The sequence below is a fragment of the Amborella trichopoda genome, chromosome 1 (assembly GCF_054954075.1).
Source record: "Amborella trichopoda isolate Santa Cruz 75 chromosome 1, AtrichopodaSantaCruz75HAP2 v2.0, whole genome shotgun sequence".
In the NCBI taxonomy this organism is placed as follows: domain Eukaryota; kingdom Viridiplantae; phylum Streptophyta; class Magnoliopsida; order Amborellales; family Amborellaceae; genus Amborella; species Amborella trichopoda.
In genome coordinates, this window is record NC_142336.1 from 15,675,123 (window position 1) to 15,691,910 (window position 16,788).

General features: G+C 36.2%; 1 protein-coding gene across 4 annotated transcripts; it reads left to right on the forward strand.

Moving 5' to 3' along the window:
* The first annotated feature begins 766 nt into the window (after positions 1 to 766).
* LOC18425780 (BTB/POZ domain-containing protein At2g46260) lies at positions 767 to 14,741 on the forward strand. 4 transcript variants are annotated; one of them, XM_088852883.1, is made up of 7 exons: positions 767 to 901; positions 1,181 to 1,399; positions 8,026 to 8,097; positions 8,856 to 8,998; positions 9,084 to 9,147; positions 11,696 to 11,972; positions 13,556 to 14,741. In XM_088852883.1, exons 2-7 carry the CDS (start codon positions 1,192 to 1,194, stop codon positions 14,337 to 14,339), a joined length of 1,548 nt encoding a protein of 515 aa, XP_088709009.1. In that variant the 5' UTR covers positions 767 to 901; positions 1,181 to 1,191; the 3' UTR covers positions 14,340 to 14,741. The 4 variants fall into 4 exon arrangements, with proteins under 4 accessions (XP_088709009.1, XP_011629411.1, XP_088709011.1 ...); XM_011631109.3 differs by lacking the exon at positions 767 to 901 and adding an exon at positions 985 to 1,017; XM_088852885.1 differs by lacking the exon at positions 767 to 901 and having other exon boundaries at positions 985 to 1,399; positions 8,630 to 8,998.
* The last annotated feature ends 2,047 nt before the right edge of the window (positions 14,742 to 16,788 follow it).

Below are 16,788 nucleotides of genomic sequence, written 5' to 3' on the forward strand. Positions count from 1 at the left end.
TGTGCCCGAGTTAAGGTCTAAACTTTCATTCTCACCTAACACATTCAAAAACCACTAACGCTAACGATTTCATGAAAGGGGCAAGGGCTAATCATCCCCTTACTAAATTATCCAATAAATAAAATAAATAAATAAAAATAAAAATCAATGGGATTTGGGCTCCTATCTAGTGGGGATTTGGATTCTATGAGAATAGAGTCCGAGACATCATCATGGGGCTCGTACTACTGCCCAGGCATACCCGTGCTTATAGGATGTAACCTACAACTTCAGGAGATTGATTCTTTAGTCGCTTTCATTGTCCCTCTAATCCTCGTGTGCACTTAGCCTCTCTCTCTCCAATTTTTTTTTTTTATGTATTTTTGCGTTGATTCCTCTCTGTCTTTGGCTCTTCCTTCCCGTCTCCGCCTCCCAGTCTCTAGCTCTTCCTTCTGTTTGTCTTCGCTTCTCTGTAATGGGTGTGGTTTCTATAAGGTTACAACCTTAAACCATCCATTTTAGGTGCACTGTCAAATTTTATAGCAACATATAATTTTGATCTTAAACCATCTATTTTAGGTGCACTGTCAAATTTTATAGCAACATATAATTTTGATGTAAAATATTCTTAAGATTATCTTAAAATCTATTTTTATATCTAATTATAAAATTTTAAATTGTAAAAATAATTAAAATCGAATAGATCTATAAATATATAAAAATATTAAAAATAGGCAGTCTAATTGTGAGATTCACCATTTATGCGACTCAAAATCCTGTCGTTTTTCAGAGTCATTCATCTCGATGTCGAGACGATCAATTAGGGGGTTTCACCTTTTCCTTTGAGGCGCATCCGTAGTTCTACATTTTTAACGTTGCAATCTTATATAAACTTTTTCCCTCTATAATTGTTTCGTCTACGGTAAGCAGTCCTAATGTTTTCCTCTCGAAGTCTTAGGAATGCTGAACACTACTTGTACCCTAACCAGTCATACGGTTCCTCCGCTCGGGAATGCTGAACTCTAGAAGAAGCTTATGGTTTCTCTCTGCTCAAAAACCCTTGAAAATTTCTCTAAATACGAAAGCAAACATTGTCGATCGACTCATAAACGCTATTGAAATGCTAGGGCAAGAGTTGTGGTTCATCGGTTAATAAAATTTGAACAACAAAGTGTCTTCTCGTTTTTTTCCTTTATTTCAGGGCAGTGAGCAATGGTGGAGTCCTCAGATTCTGGTGCTGGATCTAATATTGAATCTTCTGATTTTAACTTTGCATTCAACAATGTGAATTTCTCTGATAGGATTTTGACGATAGAAGTCATGGCGGAGCCCTTGACAGAAAAATCAGGGGATGAATATTGTAAGCGCAGCGGCAATGGGAACATGAAAGGGGCGCAAGAGATTGATCAGGAGAACAAAGGTGTCATTCTTTCTCCTTTACTGCTCCCTCTGTCTGTTTACATTATTTCCCTCTTGCTTTTTTTTATCTGATAAGTTTTTTAGTGGTTATGATTCTTGAGCTTGTTCTGTATCAATCTCATTGTCTGCTGTTGCTTTCCCTTCGAAATTTGGTTTATTTTTTATGCTTTACATGTTGGTGCTTTCCGTGTTCTGATCGCTGGCTCTAGAATTTCCTAACTGTTGCGAGTAGAAGAGTAAGGAGAGACCGGGCTAAAATGCATAGCAATCAGGGGTTTTCTCTGTACTCTTTGGAGACTTCTTTGGTTTTGAAGGCAAGGGGTGGCTTTGGCACTTCGGCTGATTTGGGTGGGAAAAAACTGAAAAAAGAAATATGTAATATTTTTGCACACACATCTAAAATCAAGTTTTATTACTTACTATATTGGATATTTATGATCAAGCTATTAACATTCACAATCCTAATTAACCATAATCATGAAAAATGAAATCTGTGAACATCCAACATTTTACATTCACCAATTGCCATATGAAACTTTGCAAATGATAAGGACAAGAACCATAAATACATAGTTTCACATTCAAATAGGTTACAAAGTCTCTCACAGACATAGTATCTAAAGAAATTAAAGCCAACATACCAAATCTAAGTCCATTTGCATTTTGCCCATTACTTACTGTCTATTTCATATTTCCATAGTCGAAGGCCCAAAACAAAAAACTTGAGAAGCATGAGCACAACCAGCACCACCAACAGCTCTGCTTCCTTCTCATCAACATAGGGCAACATTCGCCCCCTTCTCCTCTACTCTTGGTTGCTCAACTTCTGTCTGCCCATTGAAAGTTGTCTCCCTCAACTTTTGCCAATCGTGAGCCTTCTCCCTCAAGGATCCTGGGAACCTCTTTAGCCCACTCTTGCATGTTATGGATATATGCTAGGCAAATGAGTTTTGAAGTTGATCTAGAAAATTTTGAGAAAATAGTAAAATCACTAATAAACAAAGCCAAACACAAACACAATTCAAAGAAATATAGGGTTTCTTCTCCACACCCAAGCTAGGGTTTCAAAAGCCTGAGCTTTTCTTTTTTCTCAATTTTAGAAAATCAGAGTGACTGCCTCCTAGGGCACTAAGTACCCCTTTGTAATATTATTTAATGTTCTAAGTACAAAAAGTGTCCAAATAAATAAATATATTGACCCATATTTCCTAAAACTTAAAAATTTGTAATGACAGTTGTAACCATGTGAAGAGTACCCGTGAACAATACTTGTAAATAGTACTCATGAAGTAAATAAAAAATATTAAAACCCTAGAATCCCTAAAAAAAAAAGCCTCAAGAAATAAGCTCTAAAACTAAAATTGCTATTGTAATATACATCCTTTAAAATTGAATACCCTCCATCATTCTCCCTTAGTTAGAGAAAACTCCACATCAAGTTTTGAAGTGTGCTAAGATGAATTTAGCATCACGAGCACATTCCTCAACCTTCTTCTTCTTTGTTGGCTCAAATGTTATTTGTGGTTAAAAGAATTCCTTAAAAAATGGATCTTGATATGTATCTTAAGAAATTAATGAAATTTATCAAACATGGTTGTCCTTGAACTCCCACTGAAAATCTTGTAGGAAACTTCTAACCCAATTTTCTTGTCTTTCAAGGTTTTTCGGCATCTATTTCATGACTTTCCGTGCTGGTTAGATTCCAATACTCTATATTTCTTTAATGCCCTACCTCTTCGAAATTAATGAGATCTTCAAAAGCCATGATTTGGTTTAGTCCTCTTGTTGCCTTCTCTCCATATTCTTCACCCTCTTCCAAAATCTCTTCATTATCATCTTGATCTTTATCATAGATCAGATCCCCTAAATGATCTTGTTGTTCATCGGGGTATGTATCAAAGATTGCTGGTGAATCCAAATTTAAAACTTGCAGATTTTCAATGCAATCAGTGTTAAAATCAAGAATCCTATCCTTCAAATTTAAAATCCGAGAGTGATGTTCCCTATGTCTAGGTATTCTATCACTATTCTCATCACTCAATTCCCCACGCGGAGTGCGAAAGTGAAAAAGGTTGTACTCGATATCCTCTTAGGCTGAAAGATCACTGTCGTCTTGCCCATTATTGAAGGTTGCGAACTACTGCATCAACTTCTGAACTTGCCATTCAAATTCTGTCATCTCTGGGATAAGGGAGTGGGTCTACAAAACTCCCCTCCCACAGCCCTTCTTGCCCCCATGGGTTTGCCGAAATCACAAACCTTAGGCAGGTAAATAACAAAAACCTATTGAAATCGGCAAGACCTAGATTGATTTGGCAAAACGGGCCAAAATCAACAAACATTTGATTTGGTTGTAGTTCCTTACCCTTGTTGTTGAAGAAATCCTGCGCTCTAACACCGAATTGATGCAGAAAAAATTGAGAAAATAGTAAAACCAGCAAGAAACAAAGCCAAATACAAGCACAATTCGAAGAAACCTTGAGTTTCTTTTCCACATCTAGAGTTGCAAAAGCTTAAGATTTTCTTTTTTTCTCAATTCTGGAAAATCACATGACTTCCTTCTCTTAGGCCCTCACACATCTCTTTTAGTTTTATTTTTTATATTTTAGTTTTTATTTTTTTATTTTTATAAAAAGTAAAACCTATTTATTTTTACCTAGACCTGAACAATACCCAACCCAACCCGATAGATTGGATCACCAATACATAATATATAATATATCTAATATAGCGTATAAAAAACTATTTTTTATGATTAAGAATATATAATATAACACATCTCCAATAGGCGATAAGGTTAGGGAAAGTAGACTTAGGGGGACTGGCCATGAACAGCATAGACCTAGTACAACACTGGTTAAGAGGGGCAATTTAGTTCAAGTGGAAGGCTCTAAAAGAGCACGTGGAAGACCCAAAAGAACATGGATGGAAATAGTGAGACAAGATTTTGTTCAATGGCTGATCGATAAGATAAGATCAACCATTATATCATTATTGAGAGTGTGTGAGGAAATTTGTGGATATACTTTGATAATCAGTGGTGACATCGCGCATAGTTACCTTGACCTTTAAGACATGCTACTTGGACTACCACATAGGTTGGATTTGCTAGACTAAATATTGATGGGGGCTAAATTCAAAACCTGGGATTGGCAAAGGTTGGTTGGATTGTAAATGATCATGAAAGCAAAACATCAATGACCTCTTCAGGTCTACTACCCAGTTGTGATTCAAGCCAGGAGGAAGCAAAACCTTCGCTGTTTGGTCCTTGATGTTCACTTCAGCATTGGGGAAATAAAGGGGGTCTTTGAGGACATAATTCTGGGGGCTACCAAAAAGATTGATTACCCATGGCATATCACATGTATGGAGGGAGGCCGTTTAGAAGGCTGACCATTGGCAAAGGAGAGGCTGTCCAATTAAAGTTTTGTAGTTACCTTATTTTTATGGGTTTTGTTCATTTCTTGAATTTGGAAAGAAAAGAGCTAACGATTGGAGGGGGTAAGAACTAGGCATTTGACCTGACTTAATTACCAAAATATCCTTGAAAAATGTTCTCTTTGGGACTGCTTTATGAAATTTTACCAGGAGAGGGGTAAATATATGTCAGCTTTGCTTTGCTTAGACTATGAGGTATTGGCGCAAACTTGATAAACTGAAGTTACATGATGTCAAACTTTCAGGGCTAGAATTCCCAACTCTGATTATTTAGGAAGTGGTTTTTGCTTCAACACTTGCATTTGGTAGAGGTTGCTTCAACACTAGCATTTGCTAAAGGCCAATATTAGATGACATCTTATTCTAGCACAAGTTTGTTGGATATTCTTTCCACTCTAATGTGGTCCTTCTATAATAATTGTTCTATTGCGTATGATAGTCACTCATCAAGTTACTGCTAATTGCAATTTGTGGAATTAAATCTATGGTGCAATGATTTTTGTGAATGCACGTGTTTTTATTGTGCATTTGGAGTCCACTGGAAAGATATATCTGGGTATGCTACTTCTACTATGTATTCTGATTCGTGTTCCTCTCTTTTCTCTTGGTTGTGTTAATATTTTTTGGATGTAATGCTCTCTATGTATGCTGATGATACCATTCCTTTTGTTTTGTTCTCTCATAACCAAAGGTTTCTATGTGCCAAAAGGACAAGACTAGGAGAAGTAATCACTCAGGGCTCGTTGGGCTCCATGAGTTAACAAACCCAGGCTTTGAATGAAAACCTTATTCTGTCAAACCTTGGTTAAAAACCTGGTTACTCAAACATGACTTGTTTGGATTGCTTTGAATGATACCCCAAGTTATGCAAATCTCCTGTTTGGATCATCTTTTTGTATAACATGGTTTGCTATTATATGCAAATCTCATTTGGTATGCGTGAAAGTTTGACAGGAAAATGTTTACATGAAAAATATTCACATATGCAAATAGTTTACAAGAAAAGATTACTTAGCATGCTTTTTCCTATGTTTGGTAAGCACAATTGGAAACATGCACACAGAGAGAGAACACATCAAACTTGAAATTTTGAGATAGTTTCTCTCTCTAAAATTTTTAAGATAGTTTCTCTTTCTAAAAATTTTGAGACAGTTTCTCTATAAAAATTTGAACTTTCAAATAGTTGACAATTTCTCTACAACAATGGCAAGAACCGAGGAAACCACTTGCAAAACAACAGGTGGAAATGCCCCAAGAAAGCAACTCACCACCAAAGCAAGGAGCTTGTAAATCATTAGGGTTTGAGTCTCTCTCTCTCTCTCTCTCTCTCTCTCTATCTCTCTCTCTCTGTCTCTCTCTCTCTTTCTCACTCTCTATGTTTGGGGGAGGGGGGGTGTTGTGTGTGCCTATGTGCGTGCGCACGTGTGCGTGCGTGCATGCTTGAGGGATTTCTTATGTTGTAGGGTGTATTTTCTGGTCAGATTGGAATATCCACCTGAAGCATCATAAAGTTTTGTAAGATAGGCTTCTTCTAGGTTGCTTTTGAGCCTCTACGTGAATTCCTTTATTGAGACGTATTTTCTTTGGTTGTCTTTTATTCTTTGAGTCTTTCAATTCTACGGTTATCTTGTTCTCTTCTTGCATTTTCTTTCTGGTGTTCTCTTGGTGATTACTTGCAGTGTAATTGCTTTCAGGGTTTGAGGGTCTCTTTCTTTCTCTCTCTCTCTCTCTCTCTCTCTCTATATATATATATATATATATCTATATATATATAGATATGGAAAACACTACAAAACGCCTATAGGTGAAGTTCTACAGTACTTCACCTACAGCTTTCTCACCTTTCACACCGTTCAAAGTTCATCACACGGCCACAGAAGTCTGATAGTGTTTGAATTTTAATATTTTTTAACAAATCATAATGATCTGAAATTTTGTAAGTGTATGCACCTTAGTGAGATTCACATGAATAAAATATAAAACAAATAATTTGAATGATAAAAATTACGCAAAATGCCCCTATAAAGTTTCAGGGGTAATTTCATCATTTTATTTTATGACTATTATTTTTTTAATATTTTATTTTGGTGTGACTTGGTCGTATGTACACATGTCCCAAATTTTAGATAAATCTAATTAGTACAATAATTATAAAAATTCAAATACTACTGGACAACTGTGACCGTGTGATGAACTTTGGACGGTGATGAGGTGTAGGTGAAGTATTGTAGAACTTCACCTATAGGCGTTGCGTAGATGCTTCCTAGATATATATATATATATATATATATATATATATATATATATATATATATATATATATATATATATGGTAAAAGTTTATATAGAGCCGAAGCTATAAATAATCAAATTTGAGCCTACCTCAAAAATTTCACTAGAAGAGGTTGTTTTGATGCTCAAATATCTTCAAATTGATCATCTTGACATCAAGAAGCATGGACACAAGGAAAACCTGGATTCAAGTTTTGGAAATAGTGTATTTTGTAACGCATTTTTGGACCGTCAATTTTCAAGTTTTCATAGATCTGTCGATCTATACTATTTTTGAAGCTTTAAACTTTATAAATAAATATAAAAAGATATTTTAAGTCTATCACAAAGATTTTCAATATTGAAACCACATTTCTTGATACTATTTGAAGGTAGGCTCTAATTTGATTGTTTAGATCCTAGGCTCTATACAAACCGCACCCTATATATGTGTGTGTGTGTGCGTGCGTGCGTGCTTGAGGGGTTTCTTATGTTGTAGGGTGTATTTTCTGGTCAGATTGGAATATCCACCTGAAACATTTTAACTTCTACTAGTGTTGCTTTTGAGCCTCTACTTGAATTCCTTTATTGAGACGTATTTTCTTTGGGTGTATTCTATTCTTTGAGTCTTTCAATTCTACGGTTATCTCGTTCGCTTCTTGCATTTTCTTTCTGGTGTTCTCTTGGTGATTGCTTGCAGTGTAATTGGTTTCCCGGACTTTGTCAGTTTTTTAGTAATCACTCATTATTCATTACATTGCTCCTTCCACAAGATGTTTTGTGAAGGAGTTGCTGATAAGGTTTTCTGATCATTTGTTGTAACCTTAATAAGAAACAACAATTAAGGCATTGGCTTTGGACGTGTTCGATTTCATCGGTCTGTGTGCATAAAGAGTAATTTCAGTATTTGTCTTTCAGGGTTAGGCCTTTTCTTCAACAGTCGCTTCTCAATTGTTGCACTTGGTGGTTGTCTACTGCATTACTTGTGTCGTAAGTGGCTCAATCATTTCATTATCTGTCAGCTTGTTGACATTAAACTTTTTTTTTGTTTTACTTTTATTTCTTACTATATTTCAGCTTGCTCCATCCATGCTTTTTATGGGATGAAAGCTGTCATCATCTAATCCTTCTTTTTTTATGGGAAGATGGGGTTTCTGTTTTTTTATCTCTCTCTCTCTCTCTTCCCCCCCCCCCTACCTCCCTCTCTCCCTCCCCCCCCCCCCCCCCCCCCTTCCCCTTCCTCCCTCCCTCCCTCCCTCCCTCCCTCACTCTCTCTATATCTCTCTCTGGTTTGGTTGCATTGGATGGGAAGATGGTTTGTTTCATTGATCTCTCTCTTACTCATTTGTTGTTTGCGTTCATTTTGAAGATGAATTTTCTTTTTTGATGACTTTTGGACTCTTTGTCAGGAAAAATTATTGCTTAAATCATTATGTGGTTTCGAATTTGGTCATGCATGTTCAAGGGCAGCCAAACTCCCACAAACCACAAATTGAAATAAGTGAAGTTTGTGAAATTGCAGTAGAAGGATTTTGAAAAAGATGCAGATTCGTTGTCATGGTGCAGAAAAAAAAGGGCTTAACTTGGAGCGTGTTCTGATGATCCCCGTGGAGATTATAGGGCACTTGTCCCAAATTTTTACTTTTCTTTCTTCTTTCTTTGTAGATTTATTTTCGTGTTGTGAATCAAACTTTTCTCGCATTATTATTGTCTATATTATTTGCTGTCAACATTATTTTACATTATAGGAGGTGAGGTAGCAAATGATGATGATGAGGTAGCTGATGATGATGTTCCAACTTGGAGCAAAGATTCTTCCACTGTTCTGAGGGTTAAGATGTTATACATCAATTCCGCAATATTGGCTCTGAAAAGCCCTTTCTTTCACAAGGTAAGGCACGTTTATGCTTTGAGCTGTTTATTATTATTACTTTTAGCTATGAATGAGATCACCAATGTGACTCTTGTTTTGGAAGCTTTTGTCAAATGGCATGCGTGAATCAGTTCAGAGAGATGTCAAGCTATGGATCAGTGCTTCAGGTAAGTTCTATCAAATACAAAAGTTATTAAAGAAAGAGTAACCAAATCACCTTCCCATGCGAAATGGGAAAGGCATCTACAACTTTCATGTAAACATGCAATATTTTTGTATTCTGACTCAGATGTTTTTGTCTCAGGTCTTGTTTTCTGTTCATGTTGTGCTAGTTTCAGATTAACTGTTGTCAACTATACTCAACATCTGTTTGAGGAAGTATTGGAATTTTGCAGTTTATAAAATAAAGCAATTTCATGCATTTATTTACTTACTCTTTCTGAAAGGAAATTAGGAATGATAAACATTTCAAGTTGACTAGTCAGGGGCTTATCGAATGACTGGCAAGGTTTTGGACAAACAATCAATTTTTTTTTTTTATATATATATATATATATGGGAAAAGTTTATATAAGGTTGCAACCTTAAAATGTAGAATCACATATGCACTGCAAAAATCTATCGGAAATGTTGTTTTAATGTTGAAAAAACCTTCTAATCGATCATCTCGACATTGAGATGTGATATTTATAGATCTACTTGATTTTAACTATTTTTGAAATTTAAAATTTTCTAATTAGATATGAAAATAGATTTTAAGATACTACTAAGAATTTTTTATAACAAAATTACATGTTATGATAAAATTTTAAGGTACGCCTTGATTGGATTGTTTAAGATTGCATCCTCATAGAAACCTCACCCTATATATATATATATATATATATATATATATAGAGGAAAAGGATGAAGTCATATGCCCGATGGTCCTGATTTGGCTTTGCCAATCGTAGGTCCAAACTCTCTCGCTCTACCATTTTGAATTAAAGGCCATCTGACATGTTGAAGAGGGCCTGACACCTCTTCAAAACGGCATGACATGTTGAAGAGCACAAGTGTACAAAGGGCCTGACATGTTTCAGAGGGTGCCTCTTCAATAGCATACAAATTTGTGACTTGTTTTCTTACTCTCTCTCTAACAAAGCATCCTTCTCCAAGTCCCAATTTGCTCTCTCTCTCTCTAACAGGCCACTTGTTTTCTCACTCGCTATCTCTCTCCAACAGGCCACCTGCTGTCTCTCTCTAACATGCCACTTTCTCACTTTCTGCATCTTTTATGTGATTGTTAAACTCTTCCCTTTCTTTCTCTACTCGCTTCAGTAGTTCTAGCTAATCTCTCTCTCTCATAGGACTATGGCTCTCTCTCGTATGGCTATGGTTGAGACACTAATAGCGAGATCAATGGAGAGCTTATAATTTGGGCTTCTTCTGAGAGGGATGAGAGGGCTTTTCTTTCTGTGTGGGCTGAGAGGTCTTCAATGGCTCCTAGGGAGAGAGAGAGGGATGCTCAAGCCCAAGGGCTTCAATGGCTGCAAATATAGAGAAAGAGAGGGATGCATTACTGCTAAAAAAAGATAGAGGGAGGTCTATTCTGCAAATAGAGAGAGAGAGAGGGATGCCCAAGAGAGAGACAAGGTCCATTCTGCAAATAGAGAGAGGGAGAGGTGGAGAGAAAGAGGTCCTGTGAAGAGAGGGGGTTTTTGAAAACTTTATTGGTTAAGTGGGAGAGAGATGGGAGCCGTCAATTTGAGAGTTTTTTATCACGGCCATTGGGCGCACCAGCCCCTTATACATGATGTGGCGTATCTCAGCTTTTTCCATCCATATATATATATATATAGATAGAGAGAGGAAAAGTCTTAAAAATACCTATAGGCGAAAATGAATAGTATTTCGCCCTACCATGGACTTGCTATGTCTGTGGCGCTTTATTGAACAGACACCCAACAGATGACATAATGTCCATAATGCTTATGCGTGAATTTTTGACCGTCACGGACCTAGGATGTTCGTGACAGTATCGTCATGGACTTGCTAGATCCATGGCAGTCATTTTGTCCATGCCGCTTGATTTTTTTGGACGGTAATGAGTCTATAGGCAAAATCACTGTGGCATATATATATATCTATATATATATATATATATATATATATATATATATATATATATATATTATATAAATAAAATATTTCTCTGTTTGGATTAAATTTGGGCATCGGTGATTTGCTGATGATTTGCTTGAATCTATGGCGTAATTTATAAAGTCCTGAGTGTTCCTGACAATTCAATTTAAATGAAAAGGCATGTAGCACGCAAAACAAAAGGAACAATTTTATATAGGAAGAGAAAAGAACGATTCTGAATGGATTGAACTGAATGTTACAAAGATCAGTGCGGATCCCTCACAAGCCTTCTGATGTCCAAATTCCTATGCAAATTCAAACAATACCTTAAAACCCTCAAAAACCTGCTGAAAATAGAATCTTTATCTTAGGAACATATGAAAAATGACTAAAATATACTTTTATTGTCTATAAACATTTTGCAGAATACCCCTGAATTCTCTATAATAGTACCTGACTAAAGTAACCCTTGTAATGGTTGCATGATTGCACAATTGTCAATGTGCTTTCATATTTATTGCTCCTATTGAAAAGCTTAAGATACAATATGAAAAATCACACTGAACTTGAAATATTGTATGTCTGGAACAGAGGAGGATGCTTTCATGGAGCTATTGAAGTTTATGTACTGTGGGATGCTGTCAACAAGTACTACTCCAAGGTTGTTGTGGGATTTGTTGGTGGTTGCTGACAAATTCGAGGTTGCTTCCTGTGTGTGTCACTGTTGCGCGTTGCTGGGTAGTCTTCCCATGAATCGAGATTGTGCCTTACAATATCTTGAGCATCCTTATACAATGATAGATGGAATAGAACCTCTTCTTGTTGCTGCAAAGCAGTATCTTGCCAAAAAATACCAGGATTTATTTGAGTAAGCTTTCTTGGAATGCCTGTATGTTTAATTAGTCATTGCACTAGTTTCACCATTTATTTGCTTACCACTGAATATACATGAACATCCATTCTCTGGGATTGGCGATGCTGTACAACACATTGATAAACATGTTCCTTGATTTCTTTGCTGAAACATTTCACTTGTAAGTTTTATAGTGTCGCAAACTTTTGAATAAACAAAACATAAAAAGTAAAAAATTTAATAGTTATTAATTTTAAAAATTCAATTAGTTGCATTGTTTATTCTTGTTGGTAATCTTACCCACCGTACATCCAAATGTATCTCAACTGAGCTTTTCACCCCATATTGATTGTGAATTTCTATGCAATGCACAATTGTCATGGTGGTTAATTGATTGGCCCAAGATAATTATATTGGTGGAGTTTATATATCAATTAATGACTTTCAAGCAATTTTTTAGCACAGTCGTGAAGAATCTACAGCTAGCCCCTGATTAATCACTTCAGTTCCTCTATTCCAATTTCTTCGATTAATTCTTTTAATTTTGTTGTAGTTTCACGAATTAGATGATTGAACTACGATTTTGAAACTAACAACCCGCATATTCTTGGCTGAGGTAACCCACAAGTGACACTAGATGAAAGAAAGTAATAGGCAAGTAGTTTGAAGGAACTCTTACAGGAAAAAGCTTGAAGGGAAGGATTAGTGGCTATCTTCATTTTTGGGAGATAATATGGAGAAAGGTCTGTCAGGTCCTCCTGGAACTGATCTGTAATTTCAATGCATCTTCAAACTTCGTAGTCATTAAACCTGGCAGCTTAGGTTCATGATAGTCGTGTCTAATTTGTATCCGGTGGTCTGCCAGATCTAGAAGAGATGTAGAATAGGCTCTCTACAATCCTTGCTTCCTTCCCCTTGCATCTTTTAACGAGGAAGCAACATGCTTGCCGTATCAGGATGTATTTGATGAATGGATCCTCTACACAGGGGGTCTATTTCTAACTATGCCGACCCAATTTTAATGATAAACATAATATGAACTGCCTGACAAATGAAAAGGAGGATGTGCTCGTGCCATTTGACTCTGGATCAGAGTCTACAGTGTTCCACCTTTGAGTTTATGAACAGTGGTCAGTCTATAGCTAAAAAATGTCAAGTTTAATCATTTTGTACTCTTTTGAAGGACCATTTTTTAATTGTTGGAGAATGGAGGATGGAAACTCTTATTTGGCCTGAATATAAGGGTTTTAGTGAAAGGACATAATTTCTCTATTACAATTAGAAGGGACTTGTTCTGTTTTAACATTTGCTCCCAAAAAAAAAAAAAAAAAAATTCAGGAAAGACTCAAAGCAATCTGGAGGTTATAAAATGAATTTGTCATTTATCTTGAAATGGAGATGGATAATATGTGTAAAATATGAACCTGTGTATATAAAAGTTGATCATCTAATTGTGTACCCTTGATTATAAGATGAAATCTCATGGATAGTGAGGATTGTGTTTATCTTGATTTATACATTGATCGAGTTTGAAATTGATGAAATGTTAATGCTCGTTCATTTTTTATTGAACTGTAATGTCCTTTTTGTGGATGCAGGTCTCATGACGAGCTGATGGCCTTGCCTCTGTCTGGCATCAAGGCAGTGCTCTCAAGCGACGAGCTGCACGTGGGATTGGAGGATGCCGTATTTGATTTTGCCCTCGAGTGGGCACATGCTAATTACCCCAATCTCGAGGAGCGACGTGAGATATTGGGTTCACATATTTTCCCTGTCAGACGCTTTTCCCGCATGTCAACCCACAAGCTCAAGGTGGCCTTTGAATGTGAAGATATGGACCCTAGCCTCACATTGAAGTGGGTGGCAAGGGCCTTTATTGTCAAGGCAGAGGAGGCTGAACACCAGCATTGTGGGACTGAGTGTGCATACAAGCGCCCTCCATTAAAGGTAATACAGTTGGCAGCAAACCATGCCAAGTGCCTGGTGTTCTTGGACCTTCGGCGAGAGGACTGTGCTACCCTCTTTCCAACAGGATACATGAAATCGCAGTTGTTCTACCTTAATGGCTATGCCTTCTTCCTCCGTGTTCAATGCATAAAAAATAAGGCAAGCTCCCCCCATTCCTTTGGTCTTTTCCTTGGGATGGAGGATGTGTCGGACAGTGTTGTCACCCAGTACATGTTTGCATCTAGATCGGAGCGAAATAAGGAATTTAGAACCATTCAGATGATGGAGTATACGTTTGACAAAGGGAACACGCGTGGGTATGGATTGGCCAACCTCTTCAACACTCCATGGACCTCATTCATCGCTGATGACAGCCCCCACTTCTTGAATGGTTTGCTTCACTTGCGTGCTGAGGTAATCATCAAGACACATTGATCTCACTTTTTGAATATCGTCCATAGATTTAACCCGTCATGTCACAATGACATGTTCTCACATGCTTCATAGACTGCAGTACTCTAGGGCTTTCAGTTGTTTTTCTTTTTTGTAAATTGAAATGGGCATCACCCCTCACAAGACGGTTCATACATGAAGCACCCAGCTATGAGACATTGTGCTCCAAGAAGATAGCCAGATTTGAAAATTTTAAAGCATTGAACTTCAAACTTAACCAATGCATTACGTTGACCTTATGTATAATTGTGCAAGGAGGGGAGAATATTATTGTGCTCCGTTGACTCACATAAACGGAGACCATCATACAATACTCTAAGATTTGGTGCCATTTAAGTTTCAACTATGTTGTATGAATTGCCATGTTGGGCAAGGTTTGTCAAACTCGCTTTGGAGCCTTCTTGGTTTAGTCCAAAGACGAGGCAATTCGGTGTTTTGGCTCATTTGGAGGAAGACTTAACAGGGTTTTTTTTTTTTTTTCAAAATTTTAATATAAATAAAATAAATATTTATATTTTCATAATAAATGTTTTAAAATTAAAAAATTAAAAAAATTAAAAGGATAATTAGAAAAATACAATCTTGTGCTTCAACTAAAGAGGCCAAATTGGACCAAAGTGAGCGAAAGCGGCTTGAAGCATGCCGAACCCTAGAGCTTCGCTTCTCTTTGGTGTAAGCTGCCTCAGAGCTTTTCTGCACTTCGGTGTAGGCCGAAAATCTGAAGACTTCGGCCCCTTCGGCTGAAGCAAAACGAATTTGATAACATTGAATGTTGGGTTCCGGGCTCCAACATCACATCGATTACATAAGTTCAATTACACAATCAAAGGGTTATTGCCTGAATTTTGTGCAAAAAGTAAGATCTAGCTCGCTGTTGAGGTTTTGTCTTCTTTATGAGCCCTAAAAAGTAAGCAACATTCCTATTAAGTCGGATAAACTACGAAAATCTTAAATGCCATTGGTATTTGCTTGTATTATCTTATATTGATTCGGTGAAGCAAATTGGACATGCTCTCGATACTTTTGGATTTGAGAAAGGAAAATTTCTACTCTAGCTTTTTGTTAATTACTTCAAGGGAAAAGTTTATATGGAGCCGAGGCTCTAAACAATCAACTTTTAGCCTACCTCAAAAAGTTTTCTAGAAGAGGTTGTTTTGATTCCCAAATATCTTCAAATTGAACATCAAGATGAATGGACAAGAGAAAAAATGGATTTCAAGTTTTGGAAATAATGTATTTTATAACGTATATTTAGACCGTCAATTTTCAAGATTTTCAAGTTTTCATAGATATGTCGATCTACACTATTTTTTGAAGTTTTAAACTTTATAAATAAATATGAAAATATATTTTAAGGTTATCACAAAGATTTCCATTAGTGAAACCATATTTCTCGATACTATTTGAAGGTAGGCTCTAATTTAATTGTTTAGAGCCTAGGCTCTATACAACCGCACCCTTACTTAAAAGTACTCTTAAATTAAGATTTAGTAAGGTATTAATTGCTGAAAACTGTAGACCATTAAGAGAGTACGCAAGAAAAAAAGTATCTTAATAACTTTTTTAGATATGGATGTGGTATGATTAGTTGAGAAAAGGTTTGGACAATGATGAGATATGGATGTGGTCTACATAAGGTTATCTTAATTTTACAAGAAAAATTGTAATGTCCTCTACTATCTATTTTAATTGGACGGTATAGATTTGACAAGTCTTTTGTGATAGTATTAAAAAGTGACTCGTCTTTTAAGGGGGTTGTATACAATGAGTTTAGTTACAAGGATATTACAATTACTCTTGGCTATTGGATTTGAAATTTAATAGCTTGAAATGTATTACAATATTCGAAAAATTTTATTTTAAAATTTATATCAAATCCCCATTTACCCGATTTCATATCTTACTCCCGAGAGTAATTGTGACCCAATACCAAAGGTGAATCGTTTTCCGCCTACGTTTTCGGCCTTTTAATAGAGTGCCAAATATACAACATTTAAATAAAATGAGCGAAGGTAGATTATTGCCGCCTTGTACAAGTAAAGTTGCAACTTTTTGGCCTTTCGATGTTATCATTACTTTATTTGTAAAGTAAGAGTGAGGTGGTTTGACACTTGGAGATATTTTAGGGCCTGTTTGGTTTCTTGAAATAGAATTCCCGCAGTCACATTTCCAAGGAAACAGCCTTAGACTATCCTGTTTGGTTCCCTCCGAAGACGGAATTAACATTTACGGTGGGAGTCCTATATCCTTATTTTAAATCAAATTTTAGGAAATTTCAATTCCATCCAAATAGATGGAATAGACATTTCATGAAAATAAAAAAAACGCACATATCCTAATGTAATTATTGTTGTTATTGATAATATTAATACTGCTACTTCTACTACTATTATTAATGTTATTGTTAATATTATTATTTAAAATATTTATT